The 22,507-nt window shown below is 40.8% G+C and overlaps 1 protein-coding gene across 6 annotated transcripts; it reads right to left on the bottom strand.

Moving 5' to 3' along the window:
- Window positions 1-6,080: 6,080 nt before the first annotated feature.
- Rim (Rab3 interacting molecule) lies at window positions 6,081-22,267 on the bottom strand. Of its 6 annotated transcripts, none has more exons than XR_011159663.1 (17): window positions 21,514-22,267; window positions 17,638-17,842; window positions 16,647-16,987; window positions 16,384-16,595; window positions 15,510-15,748; window positions 14,623-14,836; window positions 14,393-14,566; window positions 13,651-13,947; window positions 13,151-13,584; window positions 12,538-13,094; window positions 11,621-11,862; window positions 11,404-11,571; window positions 10,102-10,246; window positions 9,207-9,421; window positions 9,011-9,150; window positions 8,578-8,955; window positions 6,081-8,172 (listed from the first exon to the last, which is right to left on the bottom strand). XR_011159663.1 is itself a non-coding variant. In XM_069047565.1 (17 exons), exons 1-17 carry the CDS (start codon window positions 21,621-21,623, stop codon window positions 8,170-8,172), a joined length of 3,834 nt encoding a protein of 1,277 aa, XP_068903666.1. In that variant the 5' UTR covers window positions 21,624-22,262; the 3' UTR covers window positions 6,081-8,169. The 6 variants fall into 6 exon arrangements, 1 of the variants encoding a protein (XP_068903666.1); XR_011159665.1 differs by lacking the exons at window positions 10,102-10,246; window positions 15,510-15,748 and adding exons at window positions 11,010-11,157; window positions 16,044-16,123 and having other exon boundaries at window positions 21,514-22,265; XR_011159662.1 differs by lacking the exon at window positions 10,102-10,246 and adding an exon at window positions 11,010-11,157 and having other exon boundaries at window positions 21,514-22,265.
- Window positions 22,268-22,507: the final 240 nt, after the last annotated feature.

Raw genomic sequence — 22,507 nt, 5'->3', positions numbered from 1 at the left:
CACATTTCATTCACGCATTTACCTTTTTAAAGGTGTTTTGAGGCCATCGTAAGAGACGAACGTGGCGATAATTAATTACACACGAACGTTAAGACTGAGAAAATTCGTTTTTCGAATGAAGACGAGTGAAAGCGGATTTTCCAGCATAAACCCGGAAATTCGAGCGATAAAGGCGCTCAGTGGAGTGTGATCGCGGCAAATTCTTCTAAAGAAAGTATTAATAAACGTTTGGTAATAATCGCGAAATATAGAACCGAAAAAATGCCACTCGGTTATGGTCTATAAGCGAAATAATTACAGTTGCTTAATTGGCATTAAGCCAAAAGTTGGAAAACCTGTTGATTTTGCAACGGACTCCTCTCGCACGGCTCCTTTTATTAGGACAACCTATAAAAATGTGCCCACTTTGCATATCGTAACGTTTTAATTAAACACATAAACATAAATTAATTTATAAATGGGTCGTTCCGCGATCGTTTCGTAACTGCTTAGGTGCATTGCCTAATGCAAATTATCGCTTAATGCACGTTGCAGTTTCGACAATCGATTCTTGCGGATGAAAGTAATATTCGATGGCGAAGAGAACGCCGCGCAAGAGTCGAACCGTCACCTTGTCAATTATGCTCGGAATTTCATAAGTGTGTCGAATTGAAATTCAGTTTCTAAAGGCGAACGCACGGTATATTCTCCATTCGCGTGAATAACAATGGGAAGAAGTTCGCTGAATTAGCAGTAGGGGCGGTGCGCATGTGCCGACGTGCAAGAACGCACCATCTGTGTGTACCCGACCTTGGCAGGTAGGGGGGTGACTGTCGTCCATTATTAGAAATACTCGACTATTTAATTATTCGTTATCTGTTATCGTCGTTCATTATTCCTGACCGATTATTAACTGATAACGATTGAAAAAGTTGAGGCGTTCTTACGGTCATAAATGGATTTCTCCGAAATTGCCGGTTTATCGGAACCGGAAAAAAAGTCGCTGATAATGTATTTTTCTGTGTACATATGCAGAAAATGTATTGGAGCCCGAAAGCGATCGACCTGTTGTCGGGGAACAATATTTATTTAAAAAATCTATCAAGCTGCTATCAAATGAGTTTAGGAGATAAACTGCAAAAAAAAAAACAAATATGTATGTAGATCCATATCGATTGGGAGACTCATAGACTGATTCATACATTTTTAACTGTTGTATTTGAAGTAATTGAAGTAGATCAGACTTTTCATTTTAACAACTATAAACCGGCTAACGGCTTCCTAAATTATTTTGTGAACATTTGTTGTAAACTGTGTTTCAAGATGAAGATGATGATTTAAGATGCGATTAAACATTCTGCATAAATACCTATTTCAACAAAAAGAATATTCAGTTTTGATATGAGATCAAGATATCTAGCTAGATCTACATATTTGTGGACAATGCGACATGTTAAATGTGACAACTTGTCCCATTTTTAAAAAATCTTTTTAAAACGTTTTCTCCGTGATGTATAGCCTGTCCCAGAACTGCCTCCCCATTGAAAACAGGCATGTGCTGACAGCAAAAGAGACTCCAAGAGTCCAAGATGACTAAAATAAATTTTCCTGTAGCTCGTGTAAAGTTTTCAATTTCACCAATTCCAGAAGCTCGTCCTAGGTAGGTATTACTAAAAAATCGGACAGGTTGCTAAACAGCAAACATTATTATTGATAATTTGATATCGCAACAATCAGCGAAAAGTTGACTGGAATTTTTACGTTTTCTGATGTGGAATTTTGTTGACAATGTGTGACTTGATAATCCCAAAAAAATGTATTTGCCTTAATTATATCGAATTAAAACAACAAATGCTGATTCCAAAAAGAACTGTTTATTTATAAATAACCAAATTAATTAAACTGTTCGAGCACTCCGCGTGCCGTCTTCCAACATCCCACACGGCTTCCTCATGCTCAACAGTTCTTACGTTTCTTGGAGCACCATCAACTTCTTTTCAAACTGGCTGCATCTGACCCATTTTTCGACTCCAAGTGATCAAATTCAATACATAGTAGTTTATTTAACGTTTTACTCGCGTTTTAAACTGATCCACTCATGCCAAAAAAGCCCAATTTACACACGAACGAGTTGAATACAACGTTTTTTTTTTTTTGTTCGACGAGCCCCTTAAGGCTCCAAATCGCTTAAAATCTTTAAAATTAGCTTGATGTTTCGTTTTGATAAGCTGTGACATTTATCAAAATCCGTTCACACAGGAGAAAATTCTCAAATGCTGACAGTGTCGAACAAAAAAATCATTTTATGATCAGGATGATTTTCTGTTGCTGAAAAGTGCTCACGATACACCCTTGCAGTTTTGCGCGCATTGCTCCCACATTGTCCAAAAATAACAATCGTACTACGTACTCACAGGAAGAATACGTACTATTGGGAGCAAAAAAAGTAAGACATCAACATCACTGTCTTGACTTTTAATGTGAAATGATCCTTATCTGTTTCTAACCCTACTTTGAATTGATTGACGTTGTCATTAAGTATTGTAGGTTGTAGGGAATGAGTGTAAGTAAGCACGTAGTGAATATTTATTTAATGCAAAGTCCCAATCAAATTCTACTTTTATCAAAAGAAGAGGGCATTTGGAAAAGGAAAATTGGAGTATAAAATAAATTTTTAAACTATCAGTTAGAATAGTGTCAAATTTCTATGATTATTTTTTCATGTTTATAACTTCCAATAGTTCATCAGCATTTTTGATCACATGTTCAAATCTGTCCAGTTGTATCATTATTAATAGTGAGGATAATCTAAGTACTATTCCGGACACGGAATCTTGGCCAAAATTTTTTTGACATTTCTAAAAAAAATTATGTAAACCAATCATTAGTGTCATTAATAAAAGACAAATTATTAAAAATCATTTTGAAGTTTTTCTTGTGATATCAAAAAAGCATAGAAATGGCATTATCGAGTCAAAAGTTCGGTTAATAAAGACCAGTTTACACATATTTCGTCGGCTTTCTTTAAAAACCGTGTATGTCTAATTAGCAAAATTTTTCTGGAAAACTGTTTCAAATTCTTATTTTTTATGTTAGTTTTTTGGAGTAAGGTGCAAAAAATGTCTAGATATTAAATTTCTGTACAGTATTTTATCAAAACAGTCTGGTGATTGTATTATGAAACTCATTTAAATAATTAATAATTATTTAAATAAATTAATAATCAAAATGGGACTTACACGGTTTCTAAAGAAAGCCGACGATTTGTCAGTTAAATGTCAGTTGTGGCTAAGATTCCATGTCCGGAATAGTACATTATCCAAGTGAGATAATTATAGTTCGTATTTTGTTTCAATTTTTGTTTAGTGACAACGTATTTTTCAATTTGACAGTAAGTGTCATCAATTGTTGAAAATGAACGAAACTCATGAAAGAATAATCCTCCGAATAAATTGAAAATAATTCTCCAGATTCTATCTCTCGAATTATTTTCAATTTATTGTCACTCTCTTGTGGATATTATTACAGACAATAATCAAAGGCAAAATGACAATAAAGCTTGAACTACAGTTGGCTTCAAAAAAACGGGAAATGAAATTTGACCTAATGTGAATTGGAAATTTAATTTGTCAATTTATGTCTATTTGTGTATTGACACTAGTATTTCTGACACATAAGTGCAGTTTTTTAACCTAAATTCTAAAAGGTTGTTTCAAACTATAAAAATTTAATAAAATCTGCCAGAACATTTTCTGACAGTTGAATCAACACTTCAATTAGATATCAAAGTGAAATTGTCTGACAAATGCACATAACTTTTCAAATAAATTGACTAAATTGCATTCACGTTGTTTTGGCATATTGGGAGGCCAAGGAAATTTTGCATTTAATTTGGTAGTAAAGCTGTCTGTTGAATTAGATTAGGTTATGTTTTTCTAAGTTTGAGGTAATAAATAGCGTCAATGTTTATATTTGGGGCAACGAACAGATATAGTAATAAAACCGCCCCCTTGTGCCCGCTTGTTTTAAACACCAGCTTCCAATTGGCTTATTCAAAACGTGCGCATATTTTTGAAAGCCTGATGCACATCCACAAAAATTGCTTGACGGCATCTCATTAGTTTTAAACATGCTTCGGCAGTTTGACCACGTGTTCATGTTTGGAGAAGACGTGCACGTCAATGAATGAAACATTTTTCTTAGTCTATCATTTATATCATCACATTCTTATAACTTATAAGAATGACAAATAGCAAAGAACCTGCCTCATTATGAAACAGGCTTCGGCGTATATCGTTCTGCGCAACTAACGCCACATCCCCTTTTTTTATCAGTTATTACTAACGGGTGACTATTAAAATTTTCACTTGGAGTTGGCTTTGAACGAGTTTTTATTTTTTGTGTTACTTTAGACACACGCAAGAACGAACGACAATAATGTCAGTCAGTACAATTGAAACATAGCTTTGAAATGTCAAACTTGTCAGTGTCTAAGGTGCAACGGAAAACAAAGAATGATCCATAGCAAACCCTAAGTGAAAATTTGAATAGTCACCCGTTATATCTGTTTATTGTCCCAAATGTAGTGCATTGTTGTCAGTTTTACTAGTTTGCAATAGAAGAATAAGTACTCAACATGTTCATTTTGATAGGTCCGCATGTCAGGCACTTTAGTGACCAAAATCAAACAGTGTGTCCAACGTTAAAAAATAAATCATGGCCTCCCATTATGCCAAAACAACGTGAACGGTGTTTAGATCTGTAGTCGAATTATGGAGATTTTAATAATTAGATAGAGAACTTCGCATTCCCAGCAACGCAAAATTGCGGTCATCCTAGCTTGATGGTGCCCAACTCTGATTGGTCAAGTTTTTCTCGAGTATCGCTTGAGATAGAACTTTTTCCTTTAAAATTCAGATTATTACATTTACCCAAATAGTTCAAATACCCCCTTTTTTCTCCGGGAAAGCAGTTCTGGAACACTCTGTATTAACATACAGTGTTCTAAGTGGAAATTCAAACAGCCTTCAAGATGGTCATTACGTACAAAAATTTTATATTGGGTGAGTAAACACTTACAGCCAGCAAGACAAAATTATTTAAATTAAAAATAATTCAAATCTCTTTTTTGTATGGGATGATTTTAAAATCGATACTGAGTCTCGATTTCACCGCGCTCTTTGTCGTGTATTTTACGGCATCTAAATTATTTAAATACATAAGAAGAGTTTTGCCTAATTTGAAATTTGAAAATACATATCTTTTTTACCTAGAGTCAATTATCCTGCTAGCCATAAACCACTGGGTGCCAGAGTTGGAAATCTAAAACCGTTAATTTGAAATTAAAAAAAAATATCTGAAGGACAACATATTTCAGAAGGAATTTTAATAAGAAGTGTTTGAAAGAAAGAATTTTTGACAAGACGACATACCTAACAAAAATTTTATTTTAGTAAGAAAAAAAAAATCACTGTTGCCAACATATCAACTTAAGTTGTTGCAAATTATTTAAACAATAACGTACTATGCAATTTCTTTTTAGAATTTTTTAGGAGACATGATAAAACAGCAATAACTACTTACGGGTTTATAGTAGGTACTTTATACAAAGTTAAACAAACTGAGAAACTTTGATCGTGATACTTTAACCTTATCAGTTGATTATTAGATAAAAAATACGAACAAAGGCACTAAGGATTCGTTTTTAATTCAAATAAAAACTGTGACATCGACTCTAATAGCAGTGATCGCATTATCTAAATGATGAAACAACTGAAAACATGATATTTTTGTTATCCCGACAAGGAAAATGGTCTAATTTAATTTTTCTTTGACACTTTTAGGAAGTTTTTTTTTCTATCCGATAGAAGTCGCAGCTCCCGCTTTTACTTTTTTTTTTCTTAACACGTATTGTTTATAAACGACCGCCTTTACTACGGAACTACGAGACGATGATTCACCCGGCTGGCATTCCAACCTCGCGTTCGTCTCCCCGCAAAAACGCCCAGGACGCCAATGACCCCTTTGGGTGACCGGAAAACCCCTAATTAAAACGTCCACCTGGAAACCGGCCGGCGGAATGTGAAATGAAACGCTCGGAGGATAGATCATTAATTTATTGTCTTGCCCATGGGCTTGGATAAAATGGATACATCAGTCAAGAGTGAACATATCAAGACGGAACATACAGTGGACGCTTCTGACACTTCCAGTGATATGCGCAAATTGTCATTTGGACCGTACACTAAAATACAGTTCAGTAGCCGAAGTGTCAAGCGCGCTCAATTTTTCTTTGTTACATTTTTTGTTCAACAGCATTTCACGTTTTTATTCGTCGTCGTCATCCTTCTTTAACGCACAAGGTCCGATACAAACAGTCAGTTGATACAAAACGTTATTTACATACAAGCCAGCCCGCCACCGTAGCGGCCCTGTTCTGATCCGATCGACGCGACAGTGCATTGCCGTCTTTGGTTTTTTGGAAAAATTTTGGGGCGGCGGGGCTGGCTGGTGCGACCAGTAACTATTTGTATAATAAAGGCGCATATCTACACAGTACAGTATTCAATTTTTTTAATTCTTAATTTAAGATGAATTATCTTATGATAAACAGTATTACTAGGTACAGTACACTGTTCACGGACCTTGGTTACAGATTGGGAGTTGTTGTTACACATGATTCATGAAGTGGGTGTCTTATTTTATTAAAGAACAGCGTAGAAAAACTAACTATTGATATTTTATAATATGTAAATCAACCATCTGAACTGTATGCAGTGTATTACAATTTAGATGAACCCAAAATTCAAAATTATATACAATAATTATTTCATATCTTTTGGAAATATTATTCTTGTTGTTACGTATGATATATTCTGGGTTAAAGCGGATTAAAGCTTACTATGTTTTAGAAGCATTATTCGGATTGTTTCTTTACTAAATAATTTTAAAAATCGTCCGCCTCGTTTAAGAGTGTCCCATCCGAGTGATACCAAAACATTTATTTAGCGTGAAAGTAACGGATCTATGTACTGTCGTGACTGGAGCGTTCGCAATATTCAAATTTGGCTTTTTTTGGAAAAAATGTTTTTCCAGGCTCACCCGAAGAGGACTCTGCATAACAAGCCGTTACCGTGTCGACCGATGCTCCGTTGTTTCAACGTTGCGGTCGACCGGCAATTTCAGTTTCTAAAAATTCGTTACAAACATTACAAAAATGAGAGAATATTGAAATCGAACCGTGAGAAACTTCGATTACATTACAGTTTTCGATGTTATCATATAATTATATGTATATTATATACTTTTTGGTTTTGTTTTTATAATACAAGGAAACGGAAATGTGGCGACACCTGTGCTTCATAACGGAGATTATCATGTCAAAGCGGGAAATTCAAACAGCCAACATAAAATCTCAAGTTATATCACATGCAATTCAACAATCAAGAATAAATTATATGTTACAATTAAACGTTCATATACAGTTCTACAATGTCATTATCATTATTATAATTTACATAGTTCATTAACACGACCTAATTTCATGTTATTACTTAAGTATCAAGTAAAAAAGCAATTTATCAATTCCAATGAAGCATTTTTTTTTGTTGTTTGAACAGGACGTCCCAGAAAAATACGAATTGTGTTTTTGTTTCTTTTTGTTGTTGTTTTTTTGGGTCGTTGTAATTTACGCGCATATAAGGTAGTTTTTTGGGCCGCCCCACACGTCATATAACAAATATTTTAGATATGATATTTTTATGTGATACTATATTTATATGTGTGCGCGATATCTACACTTGTACTTACATATATATGTATATATTTGTACATTATATACATACATATATATTTCACTTCATTTACACTATATGTATCTATCTTAAATTTGATGCTAAATGTCATCTAATATGTTTCGCACCATATCGTATTAGATAGTAATACTTGGATAAGTACAATATCTGTTTTAATTTTTATATTTCAAAAATGAACTCGAATATTCGCCGGGAATGCCTTTATTTTTAGTTAAAATTGAACTGCAGCGGCATATAGTCTCAGGTATATGTTTCGGAATTTTCTTAAAATTCGAGAGCGTTACCGGCGAATACTCTGGCGATTTTCTTCAGTGATTTTGTGTCGTCTTTCGTGACACGGTCAAGCTTCGAACAAACGGTTGACGGGAAATCGTTCTCACTGAAATGAAACATTCATGAAAAGTCGACAAGATCCTAATCAAAAGTGAGATGAAAACTGACAACTTTGAAAAAAATAAAATGTTAAAGCGTCTACTGTAACACAGGCTGTTCGCAAAAGTGGTCAACAATTTGTACTGAAAGGTCAAAAAATGAAAGTCCGTTTGGCCGCGAAAAATAAACTTCGAGTCGTAGATTGTACAACGAAAATTGTCAAAAAGGAAATAAAGAAGCAAAATGAAATTTCTTGTGCTGTTGACAGATCTGACGCATCTTTGATAATTAAAGCCGTACCGAACCGATCTACAAATGAATTTTTGTTTTTCGTGGCCCATCGGATTCCCAAATTGATTAGATCGTACGGTATAGCCCAAGCGTGATAGAGCAAGAGACTTAACATTCGTACCTAGGTGAAGTGGAAGATATTAACGTTGGCTGCTATGCGTAGACTACGAGGATCGGTGACGCTATTATGATGATGATGTATGATGAGACTAAGTGACAAATGTGCGAGGGAGAGATAGAAATTGCAGCACGCAGGTATGTGTGAACGTGAAACGATCGAATGGTCATTGTGTTACAACTTGAGAGAATCTAAGCTAGCCATCGAGCTGCGTCGAGACAGACCGAGCGAAGGAGGTCCACTAACCAGGGATGTGGTGCCGAACAGTTTGTACCATCCTATGACGATGTTGCTCAAGTTGAGGTCGTCGAGCATTATCTGGGCCACGCCCATGAACACCTTCTTGCCCTCGATTCGTCCGTAATCACCCCAGACGGTCACCTGAAACGACAACGGTTGTTACAAAGAGTAGGTCCCATGACCGATCTGGGCAAACCTGGAGTATGCAGCCTTGAAAATTCTCCCTAAACGCCAACTGTTGTTGGTAGAGCGGATCCAGTGTTCTCCTGGCAGTGGAGGTTTTCGCTTTCGCTATGCACTTCTTGCCGTTGACCAAGTAGACTTTGACGTAAGGTGCTGAAAATCGAGTTCGTGGAGATCTCTTTTAATGGTCGGAGGAAGATTTGGTTTACCTGGTAGAACTTTGGATCCGGGCCTGGCTTGGAGTCCCCGCGCTCGTATCACTTCCACTTCGAGAAATCCTTTTTGGTAACAGAGCGAGAGTTGGATGTCTCCTAACGCCGGTGCTCCGAGGACTTGTCTGCCGACCAGTTGTCCCGGTCCCAAACCGTCGATGAAGTCCGCCAGTTGACCGCTCTCGCCCGCCAGTCGCAGAGAAGGTGACCACCTAGACGAAGACCGGAAGAAAAAAAGTTGAGTGATTTTGCAATTGCGTCGACGGATGGGAAGCCGTTTGAAAGAAGAAAAACGTTCTGAATTGATTGTACAAAAAGCTACCCAACATACACATAATTCTATGGTTTTGTCTCGGTTATGACAAATCGGTATCAGAGCTTAAAGAGCAGAACACAAAGAATGTACATAGAGAGAGATAAAGAAACCGGGCCAATTAGCTAGACTACGTGTGTGAATTTTAGTGATTGTTGAGAGTGGTTGAAACCGTGCCGTCGGACGGTGGTGCCATTACATGCAGAAAAGGAGTCAAAAAATGAAAAAAATCCGTTCCTTGGCTTGTAAACAGTGTGTATGAGGTATGACTCGTCGATCTAAGATGACATGCTCAAAAATATAGTAAATACATACCAGACCAGGAGGAGCAAACACGACCATCAAAAAACTTACGCAAAAGCTGTGTTATTATGGGAGACAATGTCAAGGTACCATCTATCATGCTTTTTGTGCCCTTGCCTGTCGATTGTTTCCCGACGTGCGCCGAGCTAAATTGGGGTAACAATCGACGGACAATCCCAAAACGCCCCTTCTCAATGCAACACAGCAGCCAAGAGCCAAGGGTGGTCGACGAGGAGGCTTTTGTGGAGATGGTAGGGATAAGAGAGGAGTACTTACGACGATCCCTCGGAGCTCGATATGGAGTTGAGGCTCGACGCCCTTTGGCTGCAATCTGTCGAACGTGAAGGAAAACTAGGGACGACTTCTTGGGAGCGCTGTATACTGCTACTGGTGGATACGCGCTTTCTATTGTATCCGCTGTCTGCAGCCACAAAATAGCGTCAGTTTTAGAATGACCGCAACGAAAACGATATACTCGTCTTATCAGGACGGTGTTTTTGGTAGATAGACTTTGCGGAAAATGTCACCGATCCGTGAATACAGTCTCGACAACATTTTCATCAACGGTTCCTTTCGCCACGCAGATCTAGCCAAAATTATCACCAAACGTTTGCCTTTACAATTTTGACTATTCTCTGCTTAAACTCGAAAGACATAGTGAAAGTGTAGATTACAGAGTCGAGCTAGTGAAACTGTTAGATTTCCAAAAGAACTCGTCAGACAACAGGAGACAACATCGACGACTAGCCCAAGGGCCGACAACAAGCATAGCCGATCTAAAACTACAGAGTTGAACAAGCAGAACATAATCCTAAATCATAAAAGACTAAGAATTGATCACACTATTTCTACGTAATGCAATTCTACACTAATCTCGTCAGTTACGTTCTATCAACTAGATAACACCGAGTGTTTGCGGTCGAACTGAACCCTAAAAGAAGCCAAGAATGCCAAAATATTTACTCCGAAAAGCAAATAGGTACGGTCCACTGTCTGGTCCTCTGCAAGTAGTGTAGTGTAAAAAGTGAACACTACGTCAGTACAAAAACTACAAGACAAAACCCTGTAAACTCCAGATTACAGTTGCTTGTCACTATTCGTCTCTCTATGTACCTATCTACGTGTTTGCCCTTTAAGGATCGGGAGAAGGGATGATTCGAGAAAGAAATTAATTAGGTGAGAACCTGTCGCCGTCGGCCGAACCCTCTCCGTCGCTGGAAGCCGAAGAACCTTGCTTGGACAGTCGCACGTCGCCCGGTAGTACTTCTTCCGATCGGTGGACAGTGAAAGAAGTTTTGCCTCTTCGTCCGAAACCCATTCTTCTTTTGCGACCTTCAATGACAGTTTTTAATGGACGGAAAAAAGGAAGAGCTTACACGCATTCATTCTCGTTTTCATTTACGTATACTTCACAATATATACATATTTCCTTGTAAATGATACACATTTAACTATTCTAAACGTATATATCTAAACTACATGGAGATCATAGATTGATTTCGAGTTAAATTGGAAAAATAGTAAGTAGAGAGAGAGAGAGAGTGATGATTAGGAGTGGTACGAGATCCTGGTCCTTACCTGTTGCCGATAACTGACTTGTCGAATTACTCTTTTTACTAAGCCCGACAAACTGCGCCGCTTGTCGATCTCTTTCCCGTTCCCGTTGATTCTCTTTCCTCACGATCTCTTTAGGTGGTACTTCCAGACCGTGGATCTGACCCACGGCCGTGTCACTCAGACTGCCATCTGCAACCACGACTCGTACGGTACATGTCGATTCACTCCACCGTCATACCTAATTTACCTGCTTTCTCGTCTGTGGGCGGTTCAGTGTTTGATAAACTTCTCGTGAACTGTCCTCTCTTTATGCTGCTCTCCCTGTTGTGGTGATGGTGGTGGTGGTGGTGATGATTGTGATGTTGGTCTATGGGCTCGATGGGATCTCTCAAGTCTTGGTTCCTGTCCCTCGAGTTCCTTGGCACCGTTCGATGGCTGGTCGTATATCCATACCGGTCACTACCTCCGCCATACTCGGTACTAGCGGGAAGAGAAGCACTGTTAAGGGAGCTGAGACTAGCATCATCGTCTAAATCTACATCGTCACAAAGAAACGATACCGTCTTTTTGCTTTTGGGTATCTTAACAAAATTGAACAGTTTTTCGATCGAACCACGTTCGTCCTCGACGTTCTGGCGTCGTTCGCTTTTTTTTCCTTCGTCGCTTTCCTCCTCCGGCTCCGGCTCGAAACTTTGACATTTTGCCAAGAGATGATTTGAATAGTCGCAATCGTTCATCATCTCCGCTCTAACCTGATCGATTAGACAACCGAGTGACGCCAGTTTCTTGGGGTCGTCGCGAATGCGACCCTCACCTTTAAAACTACCGCGGACATGTGAGGAACAAGAACTATTTTTACTCGAGAGTGAATCGGTGGGCAAGCGGCGGTCGGTTCTCAACCTAAAGAGTTTGTTTTCGAAAGAGCGATGACTGGAGGGATTATCTATGGAACAATTGAGACACTGCAAAGGTTTATTACACAAACTGCTACGTTTGACTATTTTACATTGGGTTGAAGGATTGATTTTGTATATGTTTGTCGGTTTATCGGCTCCGCCATGACAGCTTCTGCAAAATATGCGTGGTAGTAAGTAGAAGAGAACTCTGTACTTTCGGGGTGGGTGGTGGTTGACGCGCCAAGACTTGGCAGCTTACCTGATAGCTTTGGTACCCCTGGGCCGTTCGGACTGTGTGGAAAACGCACTACTAGTCACGGAAGCTACAGACTCCATGTCACTATCAAAGTCCACCAATCCTAAGGGGTCCCTGTCTCTGTCGGGCGAAGCGGCCCGTCTCATGTTCCGCGTATGATTCGCCAAGTCACTGTCACTCAGTCCACTATATCTGCGCTCCCAACCCGATCCGGTGCTCCTGTACGTGTGGACGTACCTCATCCGGTGCCTCCCGGCCCTGTCCTGGTCTAGATCTTGAGCGACTCGCTCTTGGAGGGCGCGCGCCAGCGCTTGGGGCACTTGGGGCAGTTGGCGTTTTTTCGGCGACCCGGTCGGGGTGGCGGTCGCCGAGCGAGACTGGAAACGAGGCACGACGTATGACGGCTGGTAATCGGCGATGGCGATGCGGGCGTCGGGCGGCGACAGGGAGCGGTGGTCGGTGGCGGAGCGGCGAGGAGATTTCGAACGTGAACGGGACATGTGCACGCTGGGGGAGTCGCAGGGGGCGGCCGAATGCGATCGCTGGCCGCTCATCCCGCTCTGAGGACGAATTTGTGACGTCACACACATCCGACTGCGAGGAGTTCGCGACTTACACGTCGGTAGCCTTGGGTGGTGGTGTAGGAGGCGTGCATCGTCTCTTGGTCTCTCCTCGACTTCCTCTCGTTGTCGCGGGGCGGCGACGCCGAGCTGCCCACGCTGCTGACGCTGGCCCCGTCGGCGCCGCGACGTTCTCTGCCGCCGTCGATCTCGCACTCGGACGGGGTGTCCGAATCGGAGAACCTGGACCCGGTGCTGGGGGGAGACAGGTGCTCGCTCGGCGTCAGAGCGACTTCTTCGTGGGGTCCGAGCGTACGCCAAGTCGGTTGCTCGTCCAAAGGCCACAGCTCGACGATGCTCTCGCCTAAAAAATCGTTAGCGCCGTAACGTACATAATCCCAGACGGTGATCTCCAACGCTCGCTGACGGAGGTCCGCTCTGCGAAGACCGGAGTAGACGAATGTCTGGTTCCACATCGGCTCGGTGGTCCCTGTTTCGTACACGACAAAAACAAACTCATTCCGATCGACACGTGGCTGATACCGTGAAGTTTTACCTGCAAGGGTGCGGGTCCGCCGCTTCGACTTCTCCGACCTGTCCGGCAGCAGGAAGAGCTTGCAGTAAGGGTTTCTAGGTTGGTGAGGTGAACGCGGCGTCAGTCCCGCCGCGCACACTATCGTCACCAACAACTGCAAAGTGGTGGGGTCGAATCCCAGTCTGATCTGGATTCTGCCCCCGACGCTCGGGGCAAGTGAGGGACTCGGTCGCGGCCTTTCGGGACTTCCCGGCGACGTAACGAGGACGTGCGGTCTTTCGTATCCTTCCACTTCCTGCTGCCACTGGCCGCTCTGACCTAGGATAGGGGAGACGAGACATAAACACGACGGATCATCAATGTTCAGACCGTAATCTTTCGCTTCATCGATCTCTAAACCATATTTCAACACCATTGCCAAAAATTCGTAAACACACACAGTTGTTGCTCCCATTACAGTTAACTACATTTCTAACTAGTCGGGGGATTATACAAACAGGACATTCACACGTAACAGATAGAAGAAGAAGAAAAGAAAATCGTGTCATATTAAGGTGTGGTTTTTGTATACAGGTGCGCTATAGTGTCAAATATGGTTTTTTGGTGTGTTCTGGTGCTACAATTCTTAAGCTCACGCCACTTACGCTAATTTTTGGTGGCACTACCGCCCCTCTGTCTGTTCAAATTCACCGACGAGGCTTCTTGCCCGGTGAACGTGAACAGAAACGAGGATCTTAATCGACCGTTCAAGACTCGATCGTACCTCTGTGAGCGACGGATTGTCTCCAGGTGGCTTGCGCTGCCCGTCTGCTTCCCATGCTCCTGGAGACGATCAATTCGACGTTCGCCTCTTGTTTGCTCTCGGCTATGATATCGGCTACTTCTTGATATGTTTTTCCCTGAAGCAAACGGCCGTTCCATTCGATCACTTCGTCACCTGAGACAAACAAAAATGTCACACGCTGAACGCACGTCTCGAACGAGACGACGTACCGGGCCTCAACTGGCCTTCGATGTCGGCGATGCTGCCCTTTTTCACTTTTTCTATGACGGCGCCTTTCAGACCGTTCTCCAGGATCTTCCCGCCCACTACTTTCAGTCCCAATATGGCCGCGCTAGAGCCGGTCGTTTCCCTGGACCCTCGTCGAAGGATCATGTGGCCGATCATCCGACTCCCATCGGCGGATACTTGCCAGGATAAAGGGTGCTAATTAAAAACGACAATATTATATTTGGTAAAACCGAAAGAAGGCGGCGGACTGTGTGTGCTCGGAATTAATACTGCAGTGATAAATTTTGAGCTGAATGTATGGATGTGACTACGGCCAAATTGCCAAGGGTTTTTGGGACTATTCCAACTTTTGCAAGAACAAAGTAACAAAACGCACGCACACAAGGACTTGCTCTACTTTTCGAAATTTATTATAATTTATAAGTATTTTTTTGGGGGCGGAGTTCTCTAGTCCTGTCTCTCTTTTGTCTTTTTTGTTTACGGATCAATGGCTAGTCTAAAGGGGGAAAACACACAAAACTGAATCGAGATAATGCAAAAGCCATGCATCGCAGATTATGTACAGAAAGAACGAAAGAAAGAAATTATAATTTCAGAAATTCAACAAGTTTTCGGATCAAACCAGCGAATCAAAAAGTAAACAGACAAAAGATGAAAAAAGTAATGCGAGTACTTACAAGTTTGACTAAGAATTTTGACGTTGATCCTAGCGAAATTTGCGTGACCAAGTCCTTCCGTATTCGTCGCGCGGGGATCGGCGACGGTTACGGAAGGATTGTCACATCGAAAAACACGGTTTGTCTACTGCCAAGGATCTACTCTAAAGTGGCTAAGAGGCAAACTACATAGTTGTCAATCGAATAGGCACCTTGGGCACGTCTCCGCGAGTGGAATCCTCGCTGGAGGTGAAGGTCGAGGATGTATCAATGCCCGAGTCCCTGTGCGAGTCCTGCGACCCCTGTCTGTCCCAGTTCTCGTGTTGGTCAAATCTCACCGTCTTCTTTCTCCGTTCGGTGAAACATCTGTTGTCGGCGGTTACGTCCTGCAGAGGTCTGTGTTGGGGTGCGACGATATAGTGGCTTAGGGGAGGCCAGTCGCCGTTGCCTCCTAAACATTTCGGCATTGCTCAGCGCTACAAACGCCACTAGCATTCAGGAATTAACCGTCATCGTATCGGTTGGTACTTCTGAATACCGTGGGGTTTTTGTAAAAGAAGCGCAAACATTTTTATTCACACATTAGGTTGTTCGTTCCTCGTTTCCGCGGCGGGCGAGACCATAGACTTAGGCTTAATGTCAAAAAAACTGTCGGATGCAAGAAGAAAAGTGCGCAAGCTGCGTGAACACGACCATGCAGAGAAACAACATCGACCAACTCTGAAGAAAGATGTCTGAGGGCTCACCGCCAAGAATTTTTTGATTTTCTCGTCGAGTATCGCCTGCCGGCTCAATCTGTCTGACATTTTATCTCTGTCGGCAACTCCTGCAAACGTAAACACATGAAATCTGATCGAACACAAGTCAAAGACAAAGTGGCTTCGGTCGCGGCACAACTTACTTACATCATTGCGTCCACATAACTAACAAACACGTATTTAGTAAAAAATTACAAAACATCTACAGGAAGATTGGAAAACAGCTGTTGAGATCTAAAATTATGGGAGCAACAACCTTACGATGACAAATTAACTCTCTATCGTATACAATCAGAGTCTAGTTCTAATTACTGTAAGCGAATCTTACCTTTTTCGCTGTCTCTGTCGTCGCTGCCGTATTCGGGCGTCGACTTGAGGTCCTCCTCCGAACTCGAAAAAGACCTCTGCAGTTGCGGTTGAGGATTGTGCTGGTGTTTCTTCGTCGAGCCGCTTCGTTTGTGTTTTTTGTTGGCACTTGTCGTCGATGGCACCCTTTGCGGGATGTCCATGGGCAATGGTTCGGGTTCGGGATCCGCGTACCTATTCAAAAGCGGTGAGAATGGGTCGTCGAGCTTCCCCCGAAACCTTTACCTTCGCGGTACCAAGTGCGGATGGGTTCTCATTAGTCCCTCGAGTTCACCCTGGTAATACCGGGGATCGTCCTCGTTATACTGTTGGTTGTATCTTTCGCACGATGGAGTCCGCGGTTCCTGCTCCGAGTACTGCCTTCGCAACACGCTCCCCGATCTTTGGAGGGGCTGGTTCTCTTTTTCCGCCGCTGAATGCGCCCTCTCCAGCTTGGGTCTCTTGTCGGAAGGTGCTTGTTGGATGGGCTGGAGTTCCGACTCGAGATTCGGACCTCCCAACATCCACTGGCCAGTCTTACTCAACAGTTCTTGTTTTTTCCTACATAATATACAAACCCACACCACCTGCAAGGATAAAACCAATATTTTTCCCGTGTTGCACACCTTCCAATGACGCAATCAGCTTTTTAAATGTTACCAATTAATTCCGTTATCTCTAACACGTTGACATAACGTGACGGTTTACGTACGAACGATTTTTTTTTCATTATGGTGTTGCACTTTGTTCTCGATTCATAAATTTTATGTTGTTTTGTATTGACCTGTTTTCTCTTTTTCTTGTTAGCGTCATTTCTGATGACGTATTACCTAAAAAACAACCCGAACGATAAAACGTCGTCTCACGAAGAATCAGAAATGTGTTCCAGTTTGTTTAAACAAAAAATTGTTGGGAAAAGAGCGATGTTGAAAAAAAGTTTTCGCATCGAGATTTGTTTCGTTGCCGCTTCCGTGAAGAAGACGTCTTGGTTCGGCGACGCCGCCGAATAAAAGTCCCGACCGTTTGTGGAAAAGTGCAAATCTCCTCGGCGTGCTTCCCCGGTGGGGGTGAATCAATACGTCGCGTCACGTCCGGTAAGCATGACGTAAGCCCCCCACGCGCTCCGGGCCCTTCACAATGGGCATCCCACGCGTTCCCGGCCCGGATCTTCCGTCAATGGGTGTTGTAAATACATAGGCGATTGTCCAGACGCAAAAACGGTTCCTTCTCGACTGACCTTGTTCGATCTGAGAGTGACCTTGCCTCCGCAGCGGGCGCAACACCGGATCGAGCAGTAGTTGCAGAGGTGTCCGACTCCATCGGCGAACTTCGTCTTCAGACATATGTGGCAGGTCGCGTCCAGCTCGATGCCGGCCTTCTTGTGTTGTTCGTTGCGGGCGCGTATCGTCTCCTCCAAAATGTGAACCTCATCAGCCTTTCTTCTGCAATGGCAAAACGGACGCGTTAAAAGAAGGCTCGGAGGGAAGCTAGGATTTCATATTTTATAAATTTCGGAGGCGAATCTTGAGCTTAGACGTGTTCGACATGACAACAAGCTCGGACAAATCCTTTTAAGCGATTCAACCGAAAATTTCGCTCGATTTGTGCCCCACAAACGGGGTTTTAAATCAGCGCAAAGTATCAGATTGTGCTTAAGACAGATGTACATGCCGAAATTTCATCAAAAAATCAAATATGCAATTCTTGTCGATTTTATTTTTACTCGTGATTTTTATTAAAAAAAAAAACATTATTTGTTCGACACTGTCAGAATTTGAGAATTTTCTCCTGCGTGAACGGATTTTGATAAATGTCACAAACGAAACGTCAAGCTAATTTTAAAGATTTTAAGCGATTTGGAGCCTTTAAAGGACTCATCAAACAAAAAAACGTTGTATTCGACTCGTTCGTGTGTAAATAATTGGGCCTTTTTTGGCACTCGTGGTCCTTTAAAACGCTCGTTTCATTCGCGTTTTAAACTGGCCGACTCATGCCAAAAAAGTCCCAATTTACATACAAACTCGTTAAATAAACTACCGGGTGATCAAGACGGACTGTTTAAGTTGGCAATACAATTAAGGACATTTTTTTATTCAGCTATTTATAACACTGCAACCGGATATGTTTTGTGGGTTTATTTGACAGATATCTGACGAAGCATTAATAACGACAAAATGGTAGGTTTATGAGAGTAAAAATTAATGGCAAAAAGAAATCAAAGTTGGAATTTGGAATAATAATCTAAAAATTAACTAAAGGCAATTCCCGAAGTGCTCCCTATTTTGCTCTAAACATAAATTAACTCTTCTCTCGAACGATTCGCCAGCATGTTTAATTTAATTTCAAATGTCTAATTTGACTTGTCAGTTGTCACTGATGCGGCTGTCAGTGTGAAACAGTTGTACCATTTAAAAATAAAATTCAGCATTACCAACTTAAACAGCCCTGCTTGATCACCCCGTATATACTATTTGTTGCTTTGTGGGAACTGCTAAATATGTAAAACATTTTTTAATTGATTCTTTAATAAATTAAGTATTTGCAACATTTTCCAAAATTGATAATAACAAGGTACTATGCCGGCCAAAAAATTTTGGCCGTCATTGTCTGTCAATTCAAAAAAAAAAAATTGTAATCCGTACTTTATTGTCATCATGATTACCGTCTTGATTATGAACGTTATTTTTTGGGTGGTAAATTGCAAAACTCAAAATTATTTTGACATTTCTACTACATACAACGTTTACCTCAGGTTATCTATGTACGATTGCTCTAATTTTGTTCATTCATGTCGGATTTTTGGAATATCTGAGCTTCAAACAGTTTAAATTGATTGTCAAAATGACAAGAATCGAAAGTAGGGTTACGATTCCTAAAGGTTTATTTACACTTTTCTTGAATGTCAAGAAAGTGACGGCCAAAATTTTGTGGCCGCCATAGTACTATAAAGAAAGATTTCAATTCAATGAAATGAATATGGTAGTGACAATGTGGGACTGACCATCAATAAAATGAAATAATAAAAAACACACAATACGTTACAAATAATTGCAAAACGAAAAAGTAAATGGAATCTTACTTTCAGAAAAACTAGGTATTTTTAAAAATCTTCCAAAGAAAATTATACTACATATCATAATTAATAATCAAGAAAAAAATGCAACCTATAGAACGCTCAAAGAAACCGACTGATTGCAGGATGGAATTTTAAAAATGCTTCTGCGTTGCTTTTGACGTCAGATGTGACAAAAAGTTGATTAAGCGACATATTTTACACAAATGTCAAATGTACAGTCGCGAGCAATAAATTTTGGCCGTCAAGGTCATTCTTTGACGCAATCGAAAATGCTCCATTGTAAAACCGTCGTAAATGTCATAACCTATCATCATGTTGTATGACATTAATTGTCATTTTGTTCTTATTTTTTTTGACACTTTGTTGACATGGGCATAATCAGGTAGGGAAATTTTTTAAATTTGTGACAATCTAACCAAATTTTGAAATGACATTGATGACCAAAATTCATTGCCCGCGACAGTACTCGTAGATTTGTCACAGGATGTAAAAATATGTATCGTAAGAAAAATAAACAACACTTGTACTTGAATAGGAGATTACGTTACGAGTTCAGAAAAGTGGAAGTTTACTAGACAATAATTATGCCATACGAGTCCAGTAAAATCACTTTTCTGACGAGGACTGTATAGGTACATTTCGCATTTTGAGAATATTAAAATTTGTTCGTTTTGCGAATAATTTGAAAAACCTTAGTAGGTAGATTTTCATTAACATAGCAACCTGACAGAAATTGTACATAACAACATAATTTTTTGAAAACGAATTTCAAAATGATGGATTTGAAAGGCGAAAATAGCGCGGAAAATAACAACAGATATTTTAAATGCTGCCCGAGAAGCTTCGTCAAGTCTGCTCCTTGTAAAATCCAAGGAAAGATACGAAAAACACAAAATGGTTGGTTGCTATGCTGTAATGGTCGCTATGCTGTAAAGTGACCTATTACTGTACGATTTTGAGTACGTATTTTCAAATTTTCTAGAAATGGTTTGTAAAAATTTATGAAGAAATGATTCATTAAAAAATCGTGAATAAAACATAAAAGGTGAAACTGCTTAATATTTTTAATATTTGTCGAGCAGATGTGTGTTACCACTAAACATTAATTTTTTATTGTATCGTTTACAGTACCAAGTCACCATCGTTAAAATAGTCGATCGAATTTTGTTAACTTATTTGTTTAACAATTCTTATCAGAGACAAAAAAAAACATGGCTAGAGATAAATTTGAGTTAAAATACATTATTAAAACGCGTAACGGCTGCGGCCTCGTATTTTTTAATTATCGCAGCATAATACGGTCCGAGTCTAAATAAATTTATTTTCAACCGATGTATTTCCGTACCGATCAATTAGAAATCTATTAGCCATGTACTAAAATGTTGACGTAAAAATAGATACACCCATTATTGTGGACACAATGGTACGTTTCGATTACGAATTTATTGACTATCTGAAAACAACTATTTATTCGTTGACCGTTTCGTCGGAAAAACTCTGAAAAATTATTGTCGTCCGAGTATTGGTTAGTGCTAAGCACCGCATCCCTTTGAACCTAGACGAAACTAAATCGCGTCAATATTTGCAAGCGACTAATTTCTGTGTCACTCTAAAATAAACCGTCGACCATTCCATGTGGAAAAAAAGTCCTTGACGATGTAGTCAGTTGCAGATTTGTGTCTACATTTTATCGATTTTAAAACGTGCCAAATTTGAGATTTCAACTTATTTCCCTCTCGAACGGGCCCCGAGCCCCCGAGGCCCGACTCTTTCCGTCTTATCAGATTTGTTTGTTCACATCAATCATTTTTATGTAAGATTCGTCGGTCGTAATTTCAGCATTACACAAACTATAAATTTGCTATTAGACTAAATGACATGTGATCATTTTTACAGCTTAATTTTCATCTGTCGGATTTATTTGGTCGTTAAGCGTCGCACAACATATGTTACGGGATGGAAGTGTTTATTAGGGGACAGCCGGGGGCTCGAGGGCGACCGTCTAAATGTCAAGCGTGCAAAAGGCACCAGATTTACCTCATGATTTCCTGCTCGCGCTCTTCCTCCTGCTTTTGCCGGACCATGACGGACTCGATGATGGCCCGTTCTTCGGGAGTGAGGTGAGACAGATCCGGCCCTTCCTCCATCCTAGCCCCTTCCGGACATAACCACTGAACGACTATCCCTTGGAGACGTCGCGGTCGCGCCGCGGCGTCACGTTGTCCATCTCGTCTACGACAATTTTGCACAAGAATGCAACAACATGCGGCTGTCTACAGGCGTCTCCCGTTGCTGGCGATGTCGACGACGGACGGCACTCGACGCGGACGCGTTCTTGGCGCACCAACTGACCGAACGAACTTCGCACTGGTTTCTTCTCGATATTTTTCGATTGTCTCAGCCGTCGTCCGGCCAAATATCACAGTTTGCAATTACCCATTCATGTACCTTTAATAAATAATAGGATGAGTTAACGGATCGCCAATGGGAGGCCGACGATCGGGTGACGTCACGCGATTGCGGTATTGATTCAGGCCAGGGGACAAGCGCTCCAGCAGAGGAGGATGCGCCGGATTCACCGCCTATATACGAGGAAAGCGTGCGCCGTCGATGCGGGGCGCCTCTTTGAAACTTGCACAAACACACCGTATACAAATTCAAACTTACAAAATAACCCGGCGCATCCACCAAATATTTCAATACCACCCTTTCCCACTCGACTGCTGATACTACTCCGGCACATCCTGCACAAGGAAAAATGTATTATTGGTACGTACGAAAGCAACACCATTTAAAGGCACAAAAAAATAATGAAATCTTTTATTAAAAATATTCTGAGAAAAATATTGTGATGGAAATTGCACATAGAATTACCAAACTTAACAGTCTGCCACCAATATAAAACGCACTCCTAAAAAAAAAACGAAAAAACAAGCCAAAGCAGTATCCAATAATGTTCATCAAGTTTAATTGAATATTGCGGAAATAGATATTTCTAAATATGAAAATTAATAACACACTAAAAGTTAAA

The sequence above is a fragment of the Tenebrio molitor genome, chromosome 5 (assembly GCF_963966145.1).
Source record: "Tenebrio molitor chromosome 5, icTenMoli1.1, whole genome shotgun sequence".
NCBI classification, from domain to species: Eukaryota; Metazoa; Arthropoda; class Insecta; order Coleoptera; family Tenebrionidae; genus Tenebrio; species Tenebrio molitor.
The sequence above is the reverse complement of the archived record's forward strand: the minus strand, read 5'-3'. Positions and strand labels throughout refer to the sequence as shown.